Consider the following 25,831-nt stretch of genomic DNA (forward strand, 5'->3'; position numbering starts at 1 on the left):
GGTCCTCAGCCCGGCCTGTGCCCTCTTGCAGTCTAGGAGCCCTTGGGGGATGTCCGACTGATGTCTTAGGCCCACTCCCAGTGTGGGAGCCTGGCTTCTGGATGAGCAGCGCTCCCCCTGTGGGAGCACACTGACCACCAGGGGGCAGCTCCTGCATTGAGAATCTGCCCCCTGGTGGTCAGTGCACATCATAGCAACCAGGTCCACTGTTCAGTCGATTTGCATATTAGCCTTTTATTATATAGGATTATTATATAGGATAAGATAAACGAACTATTGTCTCCTTCTAGTGAACTGAATCAAGTGGTTTTCCATGATTATAAAGGAGAACAGTTTATTTTCATATGGGCTGTACCAAACATGTCCCTTAGTGAAATGGAGGATTTTAACAATTTTCAGGTAGAACATTTAATAGCTCCTAAATTCACTTGATGGCTAACACAGTAAAGAATAGTGAATGGTACCTCTGCTGGTGCCAAAGGTTCTGTGTTTCAATGAGTTTCACTGTTTTGTAGCTGGGTTGCTACTAGATTTCATTATAGTGTAAATCAAGGCAGCTTGAAATCCACATTGTGTCTCTGCTCTAAAATAACTGCTGTCTAAACACACCTCAGTAGTGTTCCGGAGAGAGTGTATTATTCTCTCCAAATAGTAATAATGAATTACAATACATAAAATGATTTTGACTAAGTGGCGCTTATATTTTAACAAACAAAAAGACACGACACGCCATTGCCCATTTTGCCATTTCGTTCTCTGTCAGGCTGAACCAAGTGTTGCCACTTCCGATGCAGCTGTGGACTTCAGTTCCTTTACAAACGTGCAACATCTGGAGCTTCCCAAGGTAAATCTGCTTTGAATTGGAGTGAAATGATATTCACATTGCTGTCCTCATCCACTGGTTCTCAAAAGTGTGGTCTCCATCAGCAACATCAGTCAGCAGTACCTAGGATCTTGTTAAAAATGCAGGTGCTTGGGGCCACTCAGACCTACTGAGTAACTGGGTGGCCCACAGCCTGTGTTTTACTAAGCCTTCTCAGTGACTGCAGTGAACGCTGAAGGGTGAGAACCACTGTGCTAACTGATACTTTAGTAGGGACCCTCCTTTTCCTCCTTTATGGTACCCCAAGGTACGAGATTTTGTGGTCCCTCCTTTGATCTATTTACCAGGGATCTGCCAAGGCAGGAATTAAAGAATAAAGAAACAGAAATGATGGTTTCTTTTCCTTCATAAAACGGAAAGCTCCAATTCTAGAAGTTTCACTGATAGACATCAGTGAGGAATTTGCTTTTGAGAAGATCAGAACCTTAAGTTCAAATGACCACTTTAAAGAAGTAGTTTGCTGAATAGAAACCTATACAGGCTGTTAGGTGCTGCAGGGCCATGCTGGTCTGCAGGTGGACAGTAGATGAACGAGAGTACAGGCAGAAAGAGCATTGGAGAGCTGAGGGGGAAGAGAAGGAGGGAGTAGGGGTGGGGGATAGGAGGATACTCAATGAGATGCTGCCACGCTCCAGGTGTGAGTCAGTGCAGCATGATGCTGAGGCCAAGCGTTAGAAGAAGTGCCTCAGGGTGAGGACCCACTTCATCAGGTATCCACTTGACACAGTGTGTGATCTCCCTTGGCCTCAGTCTTCTCACTTGTAAACTGGAGAGGACAATATGATCTTTGATGTAGGTAATTGTAAAGATTAAATGAGTTGTTTATCAAGTGGTTGGCATAATGCCTGGCACATGATCAGACCATGTTAAGCATTTAGGAGAAAAAAATACTGTGACTTTATTGGTTGCTTTTTTACAATAGATAATTCTTTTTTACAATAGATAATTCTGTATGAGAGAAGTCCTTCTTAATGGACAATTCGTGTTGTAGGTTAGAGAGAAAAGAACAGAAGTCATTAAAGCCTTTTCCTCTTCTACCAAGAAGTCTATACACTTCAAGAATCCCTCATGCTATTTCCATGTAAGAGAGCCAATACCTTCCTCTTTCCCCTGCTGATTTCAGGGTAGTGTTACCTTTCCCAAGTCCCTAATATGTTCCTTGTAATAAGTCTCTACTTCATCAAACTGACTTGAATCAAGAGCCCATGGAAATTATTTTAAGAATTCATCTCTCTTTGCCTTTGCTTATATCAGGATGTCCTGGTTTTTTTAAAGCTTATCCAAATCCTACATAACTCAAGACCTAGCATAATCTCACCTTTGTTTATTTAGAAATATTTCTCCAATATTATGGCCTATATAATGCTTACTATTAATGTCTTCATTTACTTGTCATATAATCAAGAACATATCTCTTATGCTAAACTTTCAGGTGAGTATAGTATCTATACATTTCAATTGCATGTTGAGAGAAGTAATAACTCTTACACTTTCTCTCCCATTGTCTTATGTGGAATTGTGTACCATAGTTCATACAAAGCATTAGGGAGGGAAGAGTGAATGCATGCTTACACGTAGTTTGTGCTCACGGGGAAAGATGTTAAGATTGGGAGAGGCAGGAAGGAGAGAATAGTTTTTGTATGAAAATTCGAAATCATGTAACAGGTCATTTTGAGTTCTGTTTTGACTCCTTAGAAACTCTCTTGACAGGTCTATTATCTTTTTTTTAATTCTTTTTTTTTAAGTAGGAAAATAAAAGTGTAAGCAAAAAGCTCATAATGTGTATGTGGTTTATAAATGTACACCCAGTGGCTGACTGAAATGCTAATTCAGTTTAACAGACATATTTTTTTTTGTTAAAGATTTATTTTTAGCACATTTTGTGTAAGGAAATACATATACATCAAAGCAGGTAACAACATTACATGATTCCCAGAGATCTGTTTCATATCCAGTTAATTTTATATGGTGACAGTCTTCAAATACAATTAAGAGTTTTTCTTCTAAATTTTAGGGTATCTTCCAACTTTAAAACAGTCCTCCTGATAATAAGAGTAGTTTGTTTAGTTTATTTCTACTTTTAATTCCTGTTTACTTTTTTTTTTTAGCTCTTTAATTGTACAAGTGTTCCTCCATAAATATATTTCTTTAATTTGTTTCACATTCCCCTTATGGTGATGTTTTTTATTTTTTATTTTTTGATGATGCTTTAAAAACTAGCTCAAAGCAAAGTTTCTAAGATCTATTTTTAAGGACTCTGTGTGCTGTGGCAGAAGTGAAGTGGAAAGTTGAGCAATTAGAAAAGAATTATATAGGATAAGATAAACTATTGTCTCCTTCTGGTGAACTGAATCAAGTGGTTTTCCATGATTATAAAGGAGAACAGTTTATTTTCATATGGGCTGTACCAAACATGTCCCTTAGTGAAATGGAGGATTTTAACAATTTTCAGGTAGAACATTTAATAGCTCCTAAATTTACTTGATGGCTAACACAGTAAAGAATAGTGAATGGTACCTCTGCTGGTACCAAAGGTTCTGTGTTTCAATGAGTTTCACTGTTTTGTAGCTGGGTTGCTACTAGATTTCATTATAGTGTAAATCAAGGCAGCTTGAAATCCACATTGTGTCTCTGCTCTAAAATAACTGCTGTCTAAACACACCTCAGTAGTGTTCCGGAGAGAGAAACACTCACACGCCATTATCCTTACTTACCTGACAATCCATTATTGTCTATAGATGTGTATGTATTTGTTTTCGTAGTATATTCTAAGTGGGATTGCAGCATATTTATACAAAAACAGACTCCCATCAGTCTTAAAGGAGGGATTTGTGGTCTGAGGACAGTTGACCGTGTGGCTCAGCAGTGTCATAAGGGCCCATTCTTCCTGCCCCTGCACAGCTGTACACAGTGGCAGCTTGACCCCAAGACTGGTCCTCCTCATAGTTTTAGAGTGGCTGCGAACCATAATGGGGGCCAAGGGCTACTTCTCTCACATATAGTGGGGGTTGGGAGACAGAGTGACTATCTCAAACTTCTGAGCAAAACTCTTGAAATTCATCCTGTTGAACCAGTTCAGGTCATATACCTTTTCCTAAGCCATGGAATAGAATTGTGCAACTAACTTCAGTCATTCAGACTCTATCTGTGGAGCTACTTTTCTATTGCTACATAAGAAATTCCCTCCAAAATTAATGGTTAAAACAGTAGACATTTATTATTCTCACAGTTTCTGTGTATCAGGAATTCGGGAGCAGTTTAGCTGGGTGGTCTGGTTCAGACTCACTTGTACGGTTGCTAAAAAATTGCCAGCTAGGGCTGCAACTCGTCTGAAGATTTGGTTGGGGCTGGAGGAACTACAGCCGACCAAGACGGTTTACTTACAGGGCTGCTGGCAAGATGCCTGTTTTCTCTGCATGGAGCTGCTTTAGTGCCCTCGTGGCATGGCCCCTGGCATGGCAAATGACCCAAGAAAAAAAGCAAGGAGGAAGCTCAGAAGCCCTTTTTGACAAAATTGTGCAATTACACATCATCACTTCTCCTTTATTTTGTTTATTACCATCAAGTCACCAAGCCCAGCCCCACTCAAGAATCCCTTCTTGAAGGGAAGAGCATCAAAGGGTTTGTGTACATAACTGAACACCATCACTGAAAACATAGGCAAAGAGGGAGGGGGGAGAGTGTGTGTGTTATTTGAGGCAGCAGAGGGACGGGGGACTGGATAGTCTAATGAAAATACATGAGTTTGTACAAAGGAGTAAGATGAGAATGAGTATTAGATAAACAGCCAGCAAATGCCTGCTGTAATAGTAAAGAACTTTCCTGACTACAATTAAGTGAATAAAGAATAATAGAACAAATATATCTATATCTCACTATAGATATAGAGTATTACTTATTCAAACAAAGGTTTCTTTGTCATAATAGGAAAGACCATTACTGTGGAAAATCCCAAATACAGGGTCACCAAATTGTTTATGCTTTGCATTGGCATTGGGATTTGCCAGTGTGGTATCACACTGACCTTCCTATTCATCAAGCCTGATTCTTTGACTGCTGGATCAGAGTTTGGGGTTTCAGAATACTGGCATGTTTCAAGAATTCATCTGAAGTAACCTTGGTTTTGTCCTGCAGAGTTATTAGCAGAAGGAATATGTGTTAGAACAACACTTGTGTAATGCATCAAGCTTTCAAGCCCTTTCTTACTGCACTTAATCCTCACAGCAGCCTTGCTGTTGGGCAAATAGTATTATTCCTTTTTTGTTTGTTTTTAGATAAGAAAATTGAGGTTTAGAGATATTAAGTGGCATATCCAGATTTCTTCAGCTAGGCAGGAAGTAAATTAGGACCGAGTTCTGTTCACCCTAAAAGTGCAGTTTTGTCCTCTCTCCATGACTGATTGCCTGAGGGGAGCAGTGGTGGGCAGATGCCCAGGGAGAGCCTGCAGGTTGGCAGGCATTGTTTATCTCCCACAGAAAAGCCCCATGCTGGCAGTCTTTAAAGGTAGGGAACCTGGCCTGGATGTCATGGTCATGATCCTAAAGGCCTGATAGCAAGCTTTGGCTCTTGTATACCTTTCAGAAGAAACATGGTGAGATTTCCTTTTCTCTTTTTTGCTTAATATTTCCCTGCTTGGAGACTGTAGTGGAAGAGGAACCCAGCTCAAACCAGAATGAAAATGTTGAACCCTGTTTTAGTTTTATGAGCATTAATATTAAAGGTAAACGCCGGTATTGTGGAACATTTGGTTTTGATAAAAGCAGATGTGGAAAATACAAAGTAGGTGTGGCTGTCTAGCCTTGCCAGCTTTTCAGGGCAGGTCCTTGGGCCCAGAGTTGAGAGCATTTTCACTCTGCACCAGATCAAAACACAAGTCCCTAGAGAAACCACGCTGGGTCCGGAGCCCCAGAAGGGGTAGAGCTTGCAGCAGTCATCGCGGCCCACCTGCTAAAGAAAGAGGCGCAGAGGGGGAGTAGGAGCCGGCTCCTGTGTTATTTGCAAGCCTAGGCCAGAACGAGGAAGCCGGGGGGTGGGGCGGGGGGGGATACTGTGATTCAGCCAGCCAGTTACACATAAGGAAATTCTCAAACATCCTATACTCATTGAATTATTGAAAGCATTTTTGTTTCCAGGACATTTTGCTAAAGTTACTAGAGATATGTTGCAGTATACATATGCTAAAGATACTAGAGGTAGTAGAAATTTGGGAGAAGTGAACATACCGGGTTAGGCAAAAGTCAGTTTATAGTTGTGGGTATGGAAAATACAGCTTGTCCCTGTATTATTATTGATTAATTATTATTTTCCGTAGGAACAACTGTAAACCTACTTTTGCTCCACCCTGTATTTGAATATTTGATGGAGGAGAATTTATTCCCATTTAAAAAACTTGAAAGTTTGCTTAAGAAAAGAAGAAATTTATGCCCTAACCTGTATGGCTCAGTGGATAGAGCGTCCGCCTGCGGACTGAAAGGTCCCAGGTTCGATTCCGGTCAAGGGCATGTACCTTGGTTGCGGGCACATTCCCAGTAGGGGGTGTGCAGGAGGCAGCTGATCAATGTTTCTCTCTCATCGATGTTTCTAACTCTCTATCCCTCTTCCTTCCTCTCTGTAAAAAAATCAATAAAGTATATTTTTAAAAAAAGAAGAAATTTCTAATAATAGATGTTAGAACAGTTTTAGTTTCTTTTTTAGCCCCTGGGTAGACGATGATGTTCAGAAATTATGGCCACATACCTTTCCATTTGAATAAATTTGATGTTTCAGATTTTCCGAGCGGTCTTATTTGTATTTCTCTAGGATCAAGGGGGCTTGGGCATTGCTATCAGTGAAGAAGACACACTCAGAGGAGTCATCATAAAGAGTCTGACAGAGCACGGGGTCGCGGCCAAGGTGAGGCCTCCCCCTTTTCATGTCAGAAAGTGTGGAAGAGAAAGTTACTTCTGCAGAATCATTCAAATGTTCCATGATTCCGTTTAGGATGGGCGTCTCAAAGTTGGAGATCAGATCTTGGCTATCGATGATGAAGTTGTTATTGGCTATCCTGTTGAAAAGGTACTTTTTTTTCTTAAAAAGAAAACAACAAAAACAAATTGTGCTGTGAACCTATCCTTAAGCATGGCCACAGTATGCGTGTGTGTGCGTGTGTCCCTGTGTTTGTGTGTACGTACGAGGGTCCCTGTGTTTGTCTGTGTGGTTGGCCATAGGAAATTATAGCCATGTGGCTATAATAGACAGATAGCCTTAAAGGAAGAGATTATTTGGAAGTTCTTCAATTTTTGTTTACTATTTTTCAGTGAAGGCAGTGTTGAGCTATTTTATGTTGCCTGGTAAATTCAGTAATTAGTGGACATTTTTTATAAAGTAACATTTCCATTTTCCCTTAGGAAAAGTTTAGACTTCTAAACAAGGGTCAACTTAGTGTCAAGACCAAGGAACATTTTTTATGAATGTTAGGTCCCATAAGTAGCCACTATGCATATTGCTTTACAAGCAGATTTTAGCACTCAGCCATTAAATATGAGATAAAGCCAGCTGAAGTTAGCCCAAAAAATATGTATAACTTTTATTGGGATTAACATTTATTTGTACCTGCGTTTCCTCTTCCTCAGAAGTGTTCATAATCCTTAGGAATCTCACTTGAGGCCTTTCATACAGAAGTGCGAGGAGCAGGCCTGTTGAGAGTCCGTGTGCAAATGCTTCCATTTCTACATTGGCCAGCAAGAAGCTGAAATCATTTGTTTCATTTCGTTTTAATTGTAGAGGTTGATCCTTTAACTCACATAACTTTCCATTTGACTTGACTTTTCTGTTGCATAGTTTTCCTTATCCTTCTTTTTGTTTCCAAATCTTTATGGAGAGTATTACAGATGTGCCCCCCCCCCCCCATTCCTTCCTTCCCTTCACCTAGTTCCCACCCCGATTCCATTTTTTAAATGTTTGTGTAGGCTGCTTCAGATTCTCTGTAGAGTCAGGAGTGGTGAAATACCCCATATATATTAGGCAGTGATCCAAAGAAATGGATGTAACTAATTGGAAATATACAAAGTTGAAAGCTCTATACTTAGATAAGAAAGAGTAGAGTCAGAACTGGACTTACAGTAGAAGGTAACTGTGGCCTTAATATTAGACAATTGAGGAAACTACAATGAAACTATAACCATTCTTTCTTGGCCCCTCAAATCTTGACAAGGAAAGAATTTGCCTCTGACTTTTCTCTCCACCATAGATGGTTTTAGATTCCAACTATAATAGTGACTTCATTGTATATGCCTACTAATTTGTCTCTGTCTCTGAATTTTGTTTCCCCTTCACACCAACCCCCTGCCAGTTTATCAGCCTTTTGAAAACAGCAAAGACAACAGTGAAACTTACCATTCGGGCCGAGAATCCAGATTCCCAGGCTGTTGCTTCAGCAGCTGGTGCATCCAATGGTGAAAAAAAGAACAGTTCCCAGGCTCCGATCGTCCCACCACCTGGCTCCCCGGAACCGGAGCCCGTCCGAAGTAAGGGCTGGTCTCGTGAGTCCCACAGCCTAGCACGCTCAGCGCACTCAGGCTCAGCGGCGCTCTCCACGGGGGAGTGGGAGCCAGCTGCCTGCCTGCCTGGAGATCAGTGTTTGAAAGGCCATAGTTAGGGCACCCGGTACTCTTTGGTGAAAGCTGGTATAAGGGGAAGAAGGAGTACTGACCATTAGACGGGTGATGTGTGTGCTGTCTATTAACCAGCCTTAGGAAACCCATCCACCCTCTGAGTTTCAGCCTCTTCATCTCTAAAACAAAGGAGCGGTACCCTTCGTTCCCCATGGACCTTTTGCTAAGGGTACCTTGACTCTAGGTATCTGACTAATGAATTAAAAACATAGTTTCGTACATTTCCTTTTTTTTTTAATCCTCACCCAAGGAGTGAGGATATATTTTCCATTGATTTTTGAAAGGGAGGAGGAGGAAGAGAGAGACCAACATCAACAGAAGAGAGATAAATCGATTGATTGCCTCCCACTCGTTCCCAGACCAGATGTGATACGTGCCCTTGACCAGGAATTGAATCTGAGACTCAGTCCTTGGGCCGGCGATCTAACCTTTGAGAAAAACAAGCCAGGGCTGTCCGTTGTCTTTTTTATACTGAGCAGTAATTTAACTTCACCTCAGTGTTTGAAATGGATACACTGTAAAATGGATACAGTGATGCCACTTCATCAGAGGAATCAGAGTTGCCTGGCACTACAGGAAACGCTTAAAAATGCTGGTCATTGCCACGGGTGTTTGTAGTCAGTCCGAGCGCTGTCATTGGGGTCTAACAGTACATCCTGTCAAATGAAATGGTTATATGTGGCGCCGGGGACAACACTTTTCTCCCATTAAAATGCCAGTCTAATATATTGGGGCAAACTATTTCTTCCAGTAATGTTTTAAGAAAAATTATGCTAGAATTTACTAAAACTATACGTTTTAAGCTTTGCAGCATTAAAGAAAAGTACTTAAACACATTGACTTTTTTTTTTGCAGTTAGTGAAAAAATCTCTTTTGGCTTCGAAACTGCAATATTCAGTTCTTTAGAAGTTTTTTAAGGAAATAGCAGTTTAGGTTATACATATCTAATGAAAGTGATTATTTAGAAAGACAGGGTATTTCAATGAATTATTTAAATATTGAATGGAAGTTTTCTTATTTTTAATTTTATGTTGATCCCTAAATAGCATTGTCTATAAAAATATGAACTGCTAAATGAAAACATAACTAAAAGAAAACATCTTACACCTGCTCATACCATTTCAGGAGCAAGAAAATAGTCTGTCTCTGCGTTCCTAAAAAGAGCATCTTGTCTATAAAGCTGCTTTACCAATTGTCCCAGCTTTCCCCAAATATGCTGTTTGCTGCCTGCTCTTTGGTGTATCATTAAACATAGGCTATGAAGACTAGAATAAAATGAGGTGTGAACGTACGTTCACCTTGTTTTTTCATGATCTATTCTTGTCTATCCAATGATGAGCATATATGTAGCGGTATGTAATATATGAGTTTATAAAACATCAAGTGAGATGCAGGAAAGACACTGTGAGTGCGTCTCACTTGACATTTTATAAACTCAGGTATTAACTAAGTTCAGCTGTGTAATGCTCAGCCTGGTTGCAGAAGAAAAGAGACTCTGGAATAAGAAGAAAAGACAGCCCTGAGAAGCAGGCGCCGTGACCAAAATTGTTCACGTTCACTGTGCTCTGTGCTCTTCCCGGGCTGTGTTTTAGGTCCTGCCACACACCTCGGATCTGAGCTTTACCAGCCATGATTTCATAGGATTTGTTCGGCTCCAGTGGAATGTAGAATATTGGAGTGAAACTAGAGGTTCAATTCAACCCTCTGTTGCTTTTTACATAGTATCTGTAGCAATGTAAAAAAACAACACACAGAATAGTGCAGAAAATAATCTAGCAGGTAATTTTGTGCCCACTACTGTAATTAAAAATGAGGATTTAATCATATCTGTTTGGTAGTTTAGAATGTCCCTGAAAGATTAAGGTGACTTTGAAGTCTTCTTTGTCCCCAGTCTTGGGCCCATTTTTCTGCTCGTTCTCCCAAAGACAACCAGTGTGGTGAGTTTACTGCATATGCCTTCTAATCAATTTGTATTTCATTTCATTTTTAGGTACAAGCAGGTCGTCAACACCAGCAGTTTTTGCTTCTGATCCTACAACCTGCCCCATTATCCCGGGCTGCGAAACAACAATTGAGATTTCCAAAGGGCGGACAGGGCTGGGCCTGAGCATCGTCGGGGGAGCGGATACTCTGCTGGTGAGGACACACCCAGAGATGCTTTGAGACATAGGCAGCCCCTTCAGACAGCCCTGAGAGCCTTGTCAGGGAGCTTTCTATCAATTTTATTAAATGACATATAAAGGCTTAGAAAAATGCATAGTTCTTTGTTATTTTCATTTGTAGGGAAAATATTTAAGTGGGTGGGTACTGGGGTTTTTATTTTGAGTAGGCCAGTCTGACTCCGTGAGACTCTGTTAAACTTGTGGTTATGACCTGCAGGTTCAAAATATTTCTATGAGTTCAAAGTCCTTGCTGTGTTTTCATTTACTTCTTATTGATTGGACATGATTGGGTTAGACACATATTGAGAGGCATCTATGCATTATTCATAGGCAAATTTTTCTTTTTTCTTTTATTTATTTAAATCCTCACCTGGAGAGAGAAACAGAGATGTGAGAGAGAAACATCAATCGGTTGCCTCCCATACACTCCCCAACTGGGGATCGAAACTGCAACACAGATGTATGCCCTGACCAGAAATCGAACCCAAAACACTTTTGAAATACGAGACAGTGCCCAACCAACTGAGTCACCTGGCCAGGACTAGGCAAATTTTTCTAAGTGTCAGAAATGCTTGTGAAATCCAATCATTTGCACGTGTGGATAGGAGAAATGATGTATATCTATTATATATGTGTGTGATTTATATATTTAACCATTTTTTCTTTAAGCCTCCCGATCATTAGAAAGAAGTTTAACTTTCTTTGAGCCTTTTTAGCAAAAACATTGTTGTTATGCTTTTCTTTGAATTTTGATATGTGACTCACGTGTGGACCCTGTGAGTGTGTAACCCGTATCACTGTCGATAAAAATGCAGTGTGTTGTGACTCCATTTCTGCTCACCATCCCTAGGGAAAATGGGATAAACCATGGGTGTGTCTTGTCTGGGTCCTTAGGGTGCCATTATTATCCATGAAGTGTATGAGGAAGGAGCAGCATGTAAAGATGGAAGACTGTGGGCTGGAGATCAGATTTTAGAGGTACAGATGCTGTGTACTTGACCTTTACAGTTAACAAAGAAAAGGCTACTCTGGGGAGGGTGGTCTTTGTGTGTCTGTTTCTCTTTTCCTCCCCCCCTTTCCCCCCTCACTTCCCTTCTACTCCTTTTCCTCCCTTTTCTCCTCTCCCCCCTCTTCCTTAATTTTCCTTAACTCACTGGGTTCCTCAGAGACCGTGTCCCATTTCTGAACAGGTGAATGGCATTGACTTGAGAAAGGCCACGCATGATGAAGCAATAAATGTCCTGAGACAGACGCCACAAAGAGTGCGCCTGACACTCTACAGAGATGAGGCCCCATACAAAGAGGAGGACGTGTGTGACACCCTCACCATTGAGCTGCAGAAGAAGCCAGGGAAAGGCCTGGGATTAAGTATTGTTGGTAAAAGGTAAGAGAAGGGCAAACATAGTGACCTTTCAGAAATGATGAAATCTAAGGTATGTTCAAGAGAAGTAGCAGTAGTAACATCTTTATCAACAGCTAGTGTTCTGTAAGTGTGGAACATCCAAAGACACTGGTTTTGAACTTTTTCCGTGAGTATTTTGAGGGTTTTGAAAGTACCCAACAAAAAGCTCTTTGTTACTTTTGAGTACCTGCTATGTGCCGGGAAATATATTGGATTCTGGAGGACAGAGTTAAGAAAGACATGGTGCCCTAACCGGTTTGGTTCAGTAGATAGAGCATCGACCTGGGGACTGAAGGGTCCCAGGTTCGATTCTGGTTAAGGGCACGTACCTGGGTTGCGGGCACATCCCCAGTGGGGAGTGTGCAGGAGGCAGCTGATCAATGCTTCTCTCTCATTGATGTTTCTAACTCTCTATACCTCTCCCTTCCTCTCTGTAAAAAATCAATAAAATATATATATATATATATTTTTTTTTTTTTAAAAAAAAAGAAAGACATGGTACCTGACCTCAGAAAACTCAGTTTGGTGAGTGAGAATTAAATGCATTCTTGCAACAAAGGAATCTGTTGATGAGTGACCGAAATGCATTGTGGGGATCCATGGAAGCAAAGGCGAAATGAACCAAGTAACTCTATTTAAGGGAAGTAGATTAGGAAAACTTCTTTAGAAAGAGGTGCCTGAGCTGAAGCTAGAAGTGGTAAATGATAGTTGGTTTCTGAAAGGGGATGGAGGATACCCCAGAGAGAAGATCAGCATGAACAAGAGCCTGCCATCAAAAGGGGACAGACAGTAACTTTAGGGGCTGCGGAGGCAGATTGGTGAATATACGTAAATTCAGTACCAAATTTATTTAAATATTTATATATAGGAAATATTAGCAAATATATAGTACAGTAAGTTCCAACACCTTTATTCTGAAGATGGGAAAGCAGACGATCAGTTGGTGAAATGGCTTGAGGTCACGACCTTGGCAAGAGCAAGTGGTGCAGTTCACCTTTCAGTTGCCTTTGTATCTCAACAAGAAGTTGTTGGTTTATTTATAGTTTTTTTAAAAAAATATTGGTGCCCTAACTGGTTTGGCTCAGTGGATAGAGCGTCGGCCTGCGGACTGAACGGTCCCAGGTTCGATTCCAGTCAAGGGCATGTACCTTGGTTGCGGGCACATCCCCAGTAGGGGGTGTGCAGGAGGCAGCTGGTCGATGCTTCTCTCTCATCAGTGTTTCTAACTCTCTATCCCTCTCCCTTCCTCTCTGTAAAAAATCCATAAAATATATTTTAAAAAAATAAATAAAAATAAAAATATTGGAATAGGTTAGTATTTGTTCATTTTACATAAATCTCTCTTGATTGGTAGTTAGGTGTATAATGATTTAAAATAAAAGGCAGCACAGCAGGGGTACTTAAGTTTGGGGTAACAAATGGTCTTAGTTTGAGATACACATTAGTTACTCATTTTTAATATTGTTAATGATGTTGATGGTAACAGCAGCATATTTTTATAGGCACAGGTCTATATCTGTTTAAGGCTTCATTATGGTGTAGAAAGAATAATAGATTTTGTAACCAAGGACGGACTCTTACATCTCATTGTTTTGCCATTTGGTAGCTGTGTGACCCATACAGTGAGTATTGTAGCCACTTCTACACATAGTATATAGTTGTTAAATAAATATGCTTATGCAAGACATATTTAATCTATGAAATCTATATGTATAAAAGCCTAAGCGACTGAACAACCAGTCGACCAGTTGCTGTGATGCACACTGACCACCAGGGGGCAGATATTCAACACAGGAGCTGGCCTCTGGTGGTCAGTGTGCTCCCACAGCCAACCTCCTGTGGCTAGCCAATCTCCCTCAGTCCCTCCCCTGGCTGGCCAAACTCCTATGGTGCCTCACCCCAGCTGGCCAGGCAGAGGGACCCCACCTGTGCACAAATTTGTGCACCAGGCCTCTAGTATATATTATAAGATATCAACTATTATTCATCATAAAAATTAATTCTAATATTGCCCCAGTGTTGATTTGAGAAGAAAAAAAAACTTATAAAATAAAATTTTCAGTTAAAAGATTTCAGCCTTTTATTAAATAATCATTGCATTACAGTTGAGAAAAAGTAATATTGAAAATCAAAATTATGTTTGCAGAAATGACACTGGCGTCTTTGTATCAGACATTGTCAAAGGAGGAATTGCAGATGCTGATGGAAGACTGATGCAGGGAGACCAGATACTGATGGTGAACGGAGAAGATGTCCGTAATGCCACACAGGAAGCTGTTGCCGCTTTGCTAAAGGTAAAAATCAAATGCCCAGAATACGGTAATTGTGTGCCATGATATAGAAGAAGAGGAATTTAACCTTGAGCTAGCTCAGTGCAATAAGTACTGACACCTCTTTATTTAAAATGTTCTCACAAATAAGAGATAAGTAAGAAACTATATTTCCATAATAAATAATCTTCAACACACAAAATCTTCACATGATGTTTGTTGCAGTGTTATTGGTAATAATAGAAAAAATGGAAGCAATACAGTTGACAAAACTATGGCAAGGGTGCATGGCAAACATATCCGTTTAAAAGTCATGTTCAGGATAACTAATTAACATGAAAAAAACAGTAGAGAAGGTGAAACAAAATTTTATTCACAGTGTAGAAACATCTATGTGAAATAAAGTCTTATAGTAATTCTTTTAACAATAATTATGAGGTGATTATTGGAACTATGGAATCCTTGGTTCTTTTCATTTCAAAATTTTCTATAGAGGGTGAATTGCTTTTATAACAGAAAATTTGGCTTAAAAATTTTTTTTTAATTTCTTTATTTCAGAGAGGAAGGGAGAGGGAGAGAGAGATAGAGAGAGATAGAAACATCAGTGATACGAGAGAATCATTGATTGACTGCCTCCTATACTCCCCCTGCTGGGGTTTGAGCCCGCAGCCCGGGCATGTGCCCTTGGCTGGAATCGAACCTGGGACCCTTCAGTCTGCAGGCCAATGCTCTATCCACTGAGCAAACCAGCTAGGGCTAAAAAATTTTTTATAATAACAGATTCCCTTGACATTTAAATGAGATATGTTGCAAGTAGATGAAAGAGTTATAACTTCTCACATTGAATAATTAATGCATGGAATTGGTTAACCCTGCAGCTATGTAAGCTGGAAATATAAGTAGATTCAAGAACAGTTTGATAAGTTCCTGCCCCTCCCCGCAAAATACCAAACAAACAGAAAAACAACTTATGAATAGTGCAGGTCAGGTTTTGACTTTTAAAAATTTGATTTGTGATCAATACACTTACGAGTGAAACATCTTTTGTAACCCCTGTCATAGAAGCAGCATAATAATACCTGTGGAAGTACTAATTTGTGCTAAACACTGTCCTAAGTTATCCTATCACAGCAATCTAGAATGGTCTCCATTTTTTAAATGTAAAGACTTATCAAGCTAGACATCTGTTAAGGTCTCACAGCCAGTAAATCACATAGTCTGATTTAGAACAGTGTGTCTGACTGCAAAAGCCCAGCCGCCCAACACCCCCTTGCGTTGTTTCCACACCAGAGACTGTGTAGCATTTCTTGCAGCCTGTGATGTAATGCCTTTCCCGTAAAGGGCCACGGGGAAATGGTCTTCAGTCCTTGTTTTGTGTTTATGGTAACGTGGCTAATTTAAGTATTGTTTATTCAGGAACAGTGGAACAATAGAGAGCTCAGCGATTTATCTGAGTATCTCTGCTATTAAGAGCAAAATAAGTTGCTTTATTGTTTGTTTTGTTTTTAGAACCTGAGCTATTTAGTTCATTTAGCCTATCTAAATCAGTGTGTTTCCTGAGATAATTGCCCAGTTCTCAGTGTAAATTATGAGTCTCCATGTAAATTATGAGGTCATACGACAGACATTTGGTGTGGCTGTTGCTGCTTGTTGTTACTACTTTGACTAATTCTATTTTTTAAAAAGCGTCTTTCTACAAAGCTTTGAAGGTATCCTTGACTATGGAAATTCCAAAAGGAAGATGCCTTTAGAAACTCAGTCTTAAAGAGTAAAAAGTGCTCCTAAAGATGACTGTAGCACTTTATTTAAACATTTCCATAAACCCACTGCTCCCCCAGTGTTCCCTAGGCACAGTGACCTTGGAAGTGGGAAGAATCAAAGCTGGACCATTCCATTCAGAGAGGAGGCCCTCCCAGAGCAGCCAGGTAGGTAGCTCTGGGATTCACCTGGGCACTGCAGGCCACACGCCAAAAGGAGCTCAAAGATGGTCTTGCCTGTGGGCTGGGTCAGGGTCATGGACACAGGCCTGGCTCTCGGCAGCTGGGCACAGTGGGGCGCAGAGTCTGAGGTAGGGACGAGCAAGAGCCGAAGGGCAGGGAAGCAAGGTGTCGCTCTGGAATAGTGTTTAGGCATTCTAAGGAACTTATTCTATTTTCTGACATGACTCTTTTTTTCATAATCTCAAAAGTTAACCAGTTAATGTAGGAAAGCCTACCAAGGTAATCTATTTTTAAAGTATTTTAAAATTAACATTGATCCATCTGTACTCAACTGAAAAGAATCCCAGGTAAGTGAACTGCAGATGCATCTCACACATGTAAAAGACGGAGTTACACAGTTAGGTCTCCTGTCAAGCCCCTCTCGCCATTCCTGTCTTCTGATGATAGAAGCCCATTTTCATCAATGTGTCCATGCAGACCCCTTGTTCACCCCTCGCTGGTGACCATCGGTTTCCTGTTGACTGGCCCCAATTCTGTCTTGAAGCCCCATCTGTGTACAGTATCAGTTTAAATTTAGAGGATTGTCTTGAATGAGATTATGAAAATCCACTAAAACTTTAGGTAGGCTGGAATCTTTTTCTTCCATCCTTTTAGCTTCAATTTATTTAGGTCAGTACGCAAAGTCTTCCTTAAAAAGAATATAAAGTCAGTAGAAACTGCTTAAATGCCCATCCAGTTATCAAATGCCAGTGTTACTTAACAGGTGTTTCTCTCTAGATGCATAGAAGAATTGAATTCTGAAATAAGTGGTGTGGAGGGGCTATTGTTCTTTCACACTCTCTAAAATCACTGTTTTGCGTGTGTAGATGAGCGAATGCAGCCTGTCGTCCTTCACGTTCCCGCTGTCTGGGTCCAGTGCCTCCGAGTCGCTGGAAAGCAGCTCAAAGAAGAACGCATGTAAGATTGGTTACATGTTTAAGCATGATTTACTGGTTTGATTTTGACAGATTTTCCTTCCTGCTTTAATTTACCTCTGAGCTCTCTTTCCCCCAAATCATTCCACATACTATTCCAGGTGGAAAGATGTGTGTTGGCAAAAACTCAGAACGACGTGAAGCTATGCCTACAGCAGCTTTTCCCGTCTTATGTTTACCCTACAAGACATACCAAACATTAGAATCGCATTCTGTATTTTTTTTCCCACTGAGCCTATTGGTATATTTGATTTTTATTTCCCTTCCTTGTTTTATGTAACACCGATTAATCAGAAGATGCCATTAAGAGAAGCCTTCTTTTTCCATGAGGACTGCACAATTTTTGATTGAAAAAAATTAATATGATCCTCCTGTGTTTTAATTACATGAAATCATGATGCAGAGGGTTTTTGGCTTGGAGCATCAGTTGAAAGTTGTTCAAATTGAAGAAACTAACCATATGGCATTCTCTATTTGCAATATGACTAATATTCTAGAAATTTAGGCATTTCCGTCCATGAATTCTTTTTAATGCACCCATGACTTTATTCCTCTCAGCTGTGCACATGTGTCTTTCTGTCCAAACCACATTCTGTCCTTGTCTCACTCAAAGGGGATTATTCAGTTATATAACTCGTGCTTGAAATAAGAAGAAATGGGACAGTGTGTGCATTTTTCCAACTGGAGAAATAGAGTCCTCGTGTGAGACAGACCTAATCATGGTTTCTAGCAACTTTAGAGCCCTTTAAAAAAAAAAAATAAGGGTGTGTCACTTAGTCCCATCTAGCTCCAGACATTGACTGAATTTTAAAAAAGCTTTAATAACCATATTTTGTCTTTTTCACCTTTTTAGTGGCATCAGAAATACAGGGATTAAGAACAGTTGAAATAAAAAAGGTAACTCAGGGGTTTGTGGGGGGAAGAAAACAGTGCAAACCCTGTTGACTTCAGAGGCACCTGCATAGGTCTTTTCCCAGAAGCTTTTTATCCATCTGAAAAGTTACGTACGATACACAGGAGAAATAGTCAGTCTTTGCTGAGTTTTCTCATTGTAGCTCCTTGTTTGAAAAGTCATTGTTGGCACGTGCTGTATTGTCAAAAACGGCATCGGCGCAGCCCCGACCTCACACGGATGAGTAGGCCCTATTTCCAGATGCAGATTCCGCTGGCAGCCATGCACCAGAGAGAAGATAAAAGCAGCTACGATTCCTTGAGCGTTTGCTGTGTGCTGAACATGCTTGCAGATGCTCTGTGCGCCCGTCAGCCTCTCACTTACTGTGCACGGCAGCCCTTTGTGAGAGGCCTGTGGTCACACTTTGAAGGTCTAGTGTTCATTGAGGGGAGGGGACTTGTTCCGGGTCCCAGCGTCTGTAAGTGGGGGTTCCTGGCTCTGGACACAGGCCTCTCTGGTTGGAAAAAGTGTGCCCTTTTCACTTCATCAGCGTACCTGCTCTTTGTCAGTTCACAACATGATTTTCACTTCACGGGTATGATTTCTTTCGCAGATGCTATTTCCCTCACTAAGTCACACTGAGGACCTGTGTCAGATAAAGTAATGCAATTTTTGAGCTTCATTTTTCACCCTTACACCTAGAGGATCCATTAACTATAGAATATTGTGCCAAAAAAAATCAAAAGTCAATTAAAATACTATATTGACCCAAGTACTCTCTCTATTCCATGGCAGGGGCCTGCTGATTCGCTGGGAATCAGCATTGCTGGAGGAGTGGGCAGCCCGCTTGGTGACGTTCCTGTATTTATTGCAATGATGCACCCGAATGGGGTGGCAGCTCAGACCCAGACACTCAGAGTAAGTTGAACTGACGGTTCTGGTCGCCCTTACAAATTTGGCAAAAGTTTTGATAAACCTTTTGAATCTGCCACCGGTTGCGGGCAGTTTTAAATGTCTGTATCTGCTTTTAAATCAGTGAATCCAACCACAGCAGGGCTTGCTTTGAGTAAAAGATGTAGAAAAGTAAAAGAAAGGAGAATTTGCTATTGTATGCAAATTTGCAAGCAAATTAAATGAGAAGATTTACTGTAGTTTCTTAAATTTTTTACTTGTTTAAAACTCTATAGAAGAAGTTAAAAGAAACAGGAAGTGTTTCAGAATACCAGTATGGGGTGAAAATGTTTTCCTTACACATTTCATGGTTTAAATGCTGATTGAACTTTATGAAGTTGAAAGTGATCATTCGTGTTGCATTGGATTATCAGTTTTGCAAAAGTTCAATATACAAGCATGGACAAAAGTAGGTTTACAGTTGCAATACAAATACATAATACAATAATTCAGAAATAATAATACCAGAATAGACTCTTGTGTTTCAAGAAGTCACAAACTGCAGGCCTCCTGTAAATGTGACAAAAATTGTCAAACTATACAAAACGTGCTTCCAAGTTGAGGGATTATCCAAACATAGAGCGCTGTGATGGAACTTATGCGAACCGTTCAGTCGTGAAATCGTGAATATTCCATTCACATCTATAAAGTAAAGTCTGTGTGGCCTTGTGTCAAAATGGTCTCAAAACATAGCCACCTCTTAGTTTAAATAGTGTCTACATGGGGAATGGTCCAGTCTCCTTTGATATCTATATATAAATATGAACGACACTTAAAAATTGATTGTTACACACAGCACAAGGGTCAGAAAACTCTTCTGTGGTGGCCAGTGACCCTTTAGGGCTTGTGGACATGAGGGTCTATGACAAGCTCTGCCCCATGAATGCACCCAGGTAAGTATAGCAGACTTTGTTCACCAAAATAAGCAGTGGGTCAGATGTGGCCTTTGGGTCACAGTTTGCCCACCCCTAACTTATATCGTCAAGTATAATGTGTATAATTATAATGTCCAGAGAAATTCTGGTTTCCAAAGAGCATCGAATATCTTATTTTCTTAATAGGAAGCAATGTCTCACCCAGGAGAAACAAAGAGAAGAGTGATTTCCCCCCTCCCCCTGGAGACTGTAGGACTCAGTCATTATGTATAACTTGGTCTTCTGGTTGCTGCTGCTTGGAATTAGGGGTTTCTTTGGGTAGATTTCCGTTGCTGATAACAGTATATGTGTGATGTGTAGGGTGGGAAGGAAAGGATTGCTCAGGCCTCAGTGTCCCTCTCTCCACGGCTGCTTTTGCAGATGACTGTTTCTTTCTCTCCCTCGCAGGTTGGGGATAGGATTGTCACTATTGGTGGCACTTCCACTGAGGGGATGACTCACACCCAAGCAGTTAACTTACTGAAAAGTGCTTCTGGCTCCATTGAAATGCAGGTAAGATTTTTCTCCCAAGCACAACCCACAATATGGGGAGCTTGAGGACACATGAGCTTTCATGTTAAACCAGTAAAAACGCTTAAATCTCCTGCTCTTATTTCATTTACCGTTTCCCTTGAACATGAATGATTACGTTGAGAGTTCTAAGAGAGTAGGTTAGAAACACATTCTGTCACATTTATCCTGATGCATTTGTTGTTTCACACACTGTATCTAAGGGGGGAAAATGCAAGGTCTTAGCAGTAAATGGTCAATTGCCAGAATGGTGTAAGTGGCTTGTAATCTGAAGATCTTTAAAAATTAATTGCATGAGAGACCATGTTTGAAACCATCAAAGATCTTGATAGAATTGAAGTAGTAAAATATCTTTACTGTCCGTGGAAGAGGCCTCAGGACCTTGTGAAATTTCTCTCTCTTCGGCTGTATATTATATTAACAAATGATTAAGTGGACCATAAAATACATGTTTTAGTGCAAATGCTGCTTTTGAAGAAAGATTACTGATCCTTCATCACATGAACTTGTGTTTTTCTCTGTCTCCTTCTCCTCTGCACAGGTGGTAGCTGGGGGAGATGTGAGTGTGGTCACAGGGCACCAGCAGGAGCCTGCCAGTTCCAGTCTTCCTTTGACTGGGTTGACGTCAAGCAGTATATTTCAGGATGACCTAGGGTGAGCTCATATATTATGGTGTGTAGGTCCCTACCAGTCACATAAAGGTGAAATAACAGGAGATGAGGGATAAAATATAAAAATCAAGTGTTTCTAAACTTTTAAATAATTATGGCACGGATTTATTTTATCAAAGATAGATAGACAGACATGCCACTGTGTATCCTACATTGTCACCTCTGAGTTTTGGGGGAGTACATTTTAGTCTTGATGTCACTACCCTGTGTGACATGGAACAAGCCAGACCTATCCTTTTAAAAATTCCAACATTGCCTACTCAATCATCTTTTTTATTAAAAAATTCACAGTTATTCACCATGTGAGTACAAAAGAATTAGAACATAGAGAGAGAATAGAGGAGCATATTAGCATTTTTAAATAATTTGATGCAGCTTTTACATTATTGATCATTGATTTTTTTTCTCGGAGCTTGGGAATACTGATATTTATGACTTATTCCAAGATGGTCCTCTACGCTTTAGCCCTCTCACTGTATTTTATTTTATTTCATTTTATTTTTATATATTTTTATTGATTTCAGAGAGGAAGGGAGAGGGAGAGAGAGAGAGAAACATCAATGATGAGAGAGACTCACTGATCGGCTCCCTCCTTCACGCCCTCTACTGGAATCGAACCTGTGACCCTTCAGTCCACAGGCCAATGCTCTATCCACTGAGCAAACCAGCTAGGGCAGCTCTCTCACTTTAAATACACTGGAAAAAAGAATAAGCTTCTCCATGTAGTGAGCACCTGCTGTGAATATGTTAGTTTAAGAGAACTGACAATGAGTAATAGAGTTAGGGTGTTAAGTAGAATCTCATTGGATTATGTAAATTTAAAATCTGAGCCCAGCACACACTGACTGACAATTCAAGCATGCCCAAAACACCTGTAATGTGCTCACCATCAGTAACACAGAGAATGATGCTAGTTCTACATAATCCTTAACTTGCTGATGCACAATAATATGTAAATTCTTGAATCCAGACACTGTTTTTCCTTCCTTTTACTGTAGACCTCCTCAGTGTAAGTCTATTACACTGGACCGAGGACCGGATGGCTTGGGCTTCAGTATAGTAGGAGGGTACGGCAGCCCTCACGGAGACTTACCCATTTACGTTAAAACAGTATTTGTGAAGGTAAGATTGCAAATTTTAACCACCCTCTTCCCCCACTAAACATTCATTAATAGTGGTCAGCAGCTGGCTTATTAGTTTATGGCCTGAGGTAATGCCAAATGGTTAACAGTTGATCATTTTCTTTTGGAACTCCCTACAGGAATGGATGATTAAATATTTTTGTACAATTTGAGGTTTAGTTATGTTTTAAGGAGAATAGGCTCAAACTGAAATTCCATGGGAATTCTTAATATACATAAAAATATTAATGATCATTAGACAGTAACATCTGATTTTTTCTTTTGAAAACAAGTGGCATATGACTGAATGTCTTTGGAAAATAGGGCACTTTAAATATGTATGCTCTAATATGCTGGCATTTCTTTTTTTGGTATTTTTTTGTTGTGAAATATAAAACAGGAACAGAAAAGTATATAAAATTGACATGCAGATTAACTAATTTGGCATTTATTTTGTAGTTTAATGCCATTGAATAAAAGAAAAATAATAACTAAAATATTTTGAAGAGTATCCAGAAGCTTTGTCACCTGTAATAAATCAGAATTTGCAATTAAGGGATTTAATTTAAAAAAAATAAAAACCATTACTATTGTGTTGTAATTATATAGAAACCTGTTCTATGTTAAGAGTGTTTAGAATAAGAAAGAATAAAGTTACTGTGGCTTCGCTGAAGTATTAAAATAATTTAAACCCATAGAATTATTGTTAATATGTTAAGGCATTTTTGAGGAACTACAAAATTTGAACAAAATTTCCTGTAGGAGAAATTCTAGAATCTGAGCATGTTGCACAGCAGAGGGACACCCGGGGCTTGGGATTAGTGCTGTGGCCCGCCAAGTGCCTACCAGTGGAGGCTTCATTCTGTTATTTGGGGGAAAATTAGTATTTTAACCAGTTTAAAGTACCGTATATACAGCAATGAAGCTATGGACTTAATTTATGAGATTTTTTAAAAGCCACCGGTAAGTCCAAAAATACAAACCACTTTGCCAGTGAGTAGAAGAGTCACGCAGGCCTTTTCCTCAGCCCGGGAACAGTTTATTTAAGGCATGCTAGTTAGAACATATTTTAAGAATTTCATCATTATGGATTCTCATTAACTTCTCAGTATTTTAATCTTATATTTAATTGCATAAATGCCTTCCATAACCATGCCTTAAGATGCGGTTCTTTTTTGAACAGTGATGTCTGTGTTTAGTCTTAATCATTAGGGCCCACAAAGAATATGAACACTCCACCTCCCCTTGGAAAGTAAAGTACCAGCAAGCATGAGCTAGCTGCCTTTTTAAAACCACAGAAAGAATTTATGTTAGCATTAGCAGGATTTGTGCCTTGCCCTGCCCTTGTCAACATACATGTGGACTTTATGCTTCTGCAAGCCTTTGGGTTTCACAGCCCTCATTCCCTTGTCCTAATTAAAAAAACAAACAAACAAACAAAAACACTGCTTTTGTTCCCACCTAATCCTTTGTTTTCTTTCTGCAGGATTAAAAAAAAAAAATCCTAGATTCTATGAAATCATTTCTACTAGGCAAATTCCCAAATACTCTTTATTAATTTGGGTTCCTACCTGCTATGCTGAAGAGCCAAACAAACCCTTCAGCTAATCTGTTGACTGCTAAATCTCTCTCAAATAGGAATTCCATTGCTAAAACCATGCAGGAGAAAGGTCTCCTTTGTTCATGCTCATGATTGCTGAGTGGCTGTGGAGCACGCCGGGAGCACGGAGAGCTGCGTGGACCTGCAGGTCCACTTACATTCTTGCCCAGGTCTTGTTCTGTTGTCCGCCTGTGAGGCAGCATCCTTTGAGACGTCAACCAGCCTACTTTATCTTTGCAGGGAGCAGCCTCCGAGGATGGGCGTCTGAAAAGGGGCGATCAGATCATCGCCGTCAATGGGCAGAGTCTGGAAGGGGTGACCCACGAAGAAGCCGTGGCCATCCTGAAGCGGACGAAAGGCACGGTCACCCTGACGGTTCTCTCCTGAAGCGGCCGCCAGAGTCGAGCCAACGCAACCCCTCGCTCCCATCCCACCCTGCGGGGAGAACAGAACTGGCCCTGCGGGTGCCTCTCCCAGGCTGTGTTCCCGTGCTCTTCGAGGCTGTAGGGGAGCCACGTTCACATGTGTCACTCGCACGTGCCACTGGTTTTCTCACTGACAGCCTAGCCTCATGTTTCCCTCCCTCCTTACCTGTGGTGACCGTAAACTCGAAGGTAGGACTGTTTGCATAGTGAAATCCTTCTTTCTTCCTGAAGACACCTGGCATTTTATAGTGACACGGGCAAGAATTATTACATGCTAAACTGGTTAGTAGATGAAGAAAAAAAAATAATTCTAAAGCTAACCATGAGAAATGGCTTTAGTCCGGGTGAAAATATAAAATAAAGAAAGAAATGTCAAGTTTTGTGAAAAACGCCTTGTTTTGTCAATCTATCCCTCTCCCTATTACTAACTTTAAAAAAAATAATCAGTTTCTTTCTATTAAAATTTTTAAAAATACCCAGTATTTAAAATATTTGAATATTATAAAAAGTTGCATCTCGCACCTTTAACATGCACACATATTGTTTCCTCTGAAAGTGGTTTCTGAGATGGGGAAAGAGCAAATCTCCAAAGCAGTGTCCCTAAGTTTGTAAAGAAAACATTGGAGGCACATGGCCGTGGTCGTGTTCATTTTTGACCTGTTATAAAACACTCCTGTGATTCTACAAGGGAAGTGATGGTGCCGCCCTGTACTGACTGTCATTTCTCTCTAAAGCAGCTGTGCCAGCTGTGGAGGAACAGCGAAGGCTCTCGGCACCTCAGCGCTGGCTCTAACGGATGCAACACTAAAAACGTGTTCGCGTGCTGTGCAGTTGGTTTTCAGTTAGTATCATCTAAATGAGGGAGAGAAAAAGCAATGTGTTGGTAGTTATTTTGCTTGTATGCCATTAGAAAATCGATAGAAAAATTAAAGGGGATTAACATAACTTTACCCCATTGCTTTATATTAACATCTTATAATACAATGGTTTCAGACTAAGGGAAACAGATGGAGCTGTTTATTGAGACAACTGGTGAGGAATTATCATGTGTTCATTCCCATTTTAGAGCGTGAAACTCCTACATTAGAGTATATAAAGTCACTTTAAATATTATCTATATTTGTAACAGAGGTAGTGTACAGATATTTTATTGCAGCACTTTTGTGTGAATGCAGAATTGAAGTGAATAAAGAAGTTTTCATGGTGCACGAATAAAGCAGACATATTTTTGGTTGTTTTTTTTTTACTGGGGAAAAGTTTTGTAATGTTCAAGGTTTATAATTTAAAATTGCTTTTTATGGTATCATGTCTAACTGAACATGTGGCGTCCATAGTTAGGATTAGGGGAACTTTGGACGGTGGTATTATGAAAAGCTCAATGTTCTTTACATCTAGAATTGTTACTGATGCTGAAGACGGACTCCTCGTGGAGCAGAGAAGATA

General features: G+C 40.2%; 1 protein-coding gene across 9 annotated transcripts in view; it reads left to right on the plus strand.

The window, feature by feature from the left end:
• Positions 1-24,764, plus strand: part of MPDZ (multiple PDZ domain crumbs cell polarity complex component) — a 171,266-nt gene extending 146,502 nt beyond the window's left edge. For 8 of the 9 annotated variants that reach the window (XM_059656655.1, XM_059656657.1, XM_059656661.1 and 5 more), the window contains 16 exons: positions 764-844; positions 6,683-6,775; positions 6,863-6,937; positions 8,214-8,388; positions 10,526-10,671; positions 11,592-11,675; positions 11,888-12,081; positions 14,246-14,393; positions 16,208-16,294; positions 17,176-17,266; positions 18,137-18,180; positions 18,971-19,093; positions 20,449-20,553; positions 21,113-21,225; positions 22,241-22,364; positions 24,204-24,764. In XM_059656655.1, the coding sequence (XP_059512638.1) occupies positions 764-844; positions 6,683-6,775; positions 6,863-6,937; positions 8,214-8,388; positions 10,526-10,671; positions 11,592-11,675; positions 11,888-12,081; positions 14,246-14,393; positions 16,208-16,294; positions 17,176-17,266; positions 18,137-18,180; positions 18,971-19,093; positions 20,449-20,553; positions 21,113-21,225; positions 22,241-22,364; positions 24,204-24,350 (1,830 nt within the window). In that variant the 3' untranslated portion in view covers positions 24,351-24,764. The remainder of the gene's footprint in view (positions 1-763; positions 845-6,682; positions 6,776-6,862; positions 6,938-8,213; positions 8,389-10,525; positions 10,672-11,591; positions 11,676-11,887; positions 12,082-14,245; positions 14,394-16,207; positions 16,295-17,175; positions 17,267-18,136; positions 18,181-18,970; positions 19,094-20,448; positions 20,554-21,112; positions 21,226-22,240; positions 22,365-24,203) is intronic. The other variant, XM_059656658.1, reaches the window with a different exon arrangement.
• Positions 24,765-25,831: the final 1,067 nt, after the last annotated feature.

The sequence above is a fragment of the Myotis daubentonii genome, chromosome 11 (assembly GCF_963259705.1).
Source record: "Myotis daubentonii chromosome 11, mMyoDau2.1, whole genome shotgun sequence".
Lineage (NCBI taxonomy): Eukaryota > Metazoa > Chordata > Mammalia > Chiroptera > Vespertilionidae > Myotis > Myotis daubentonii.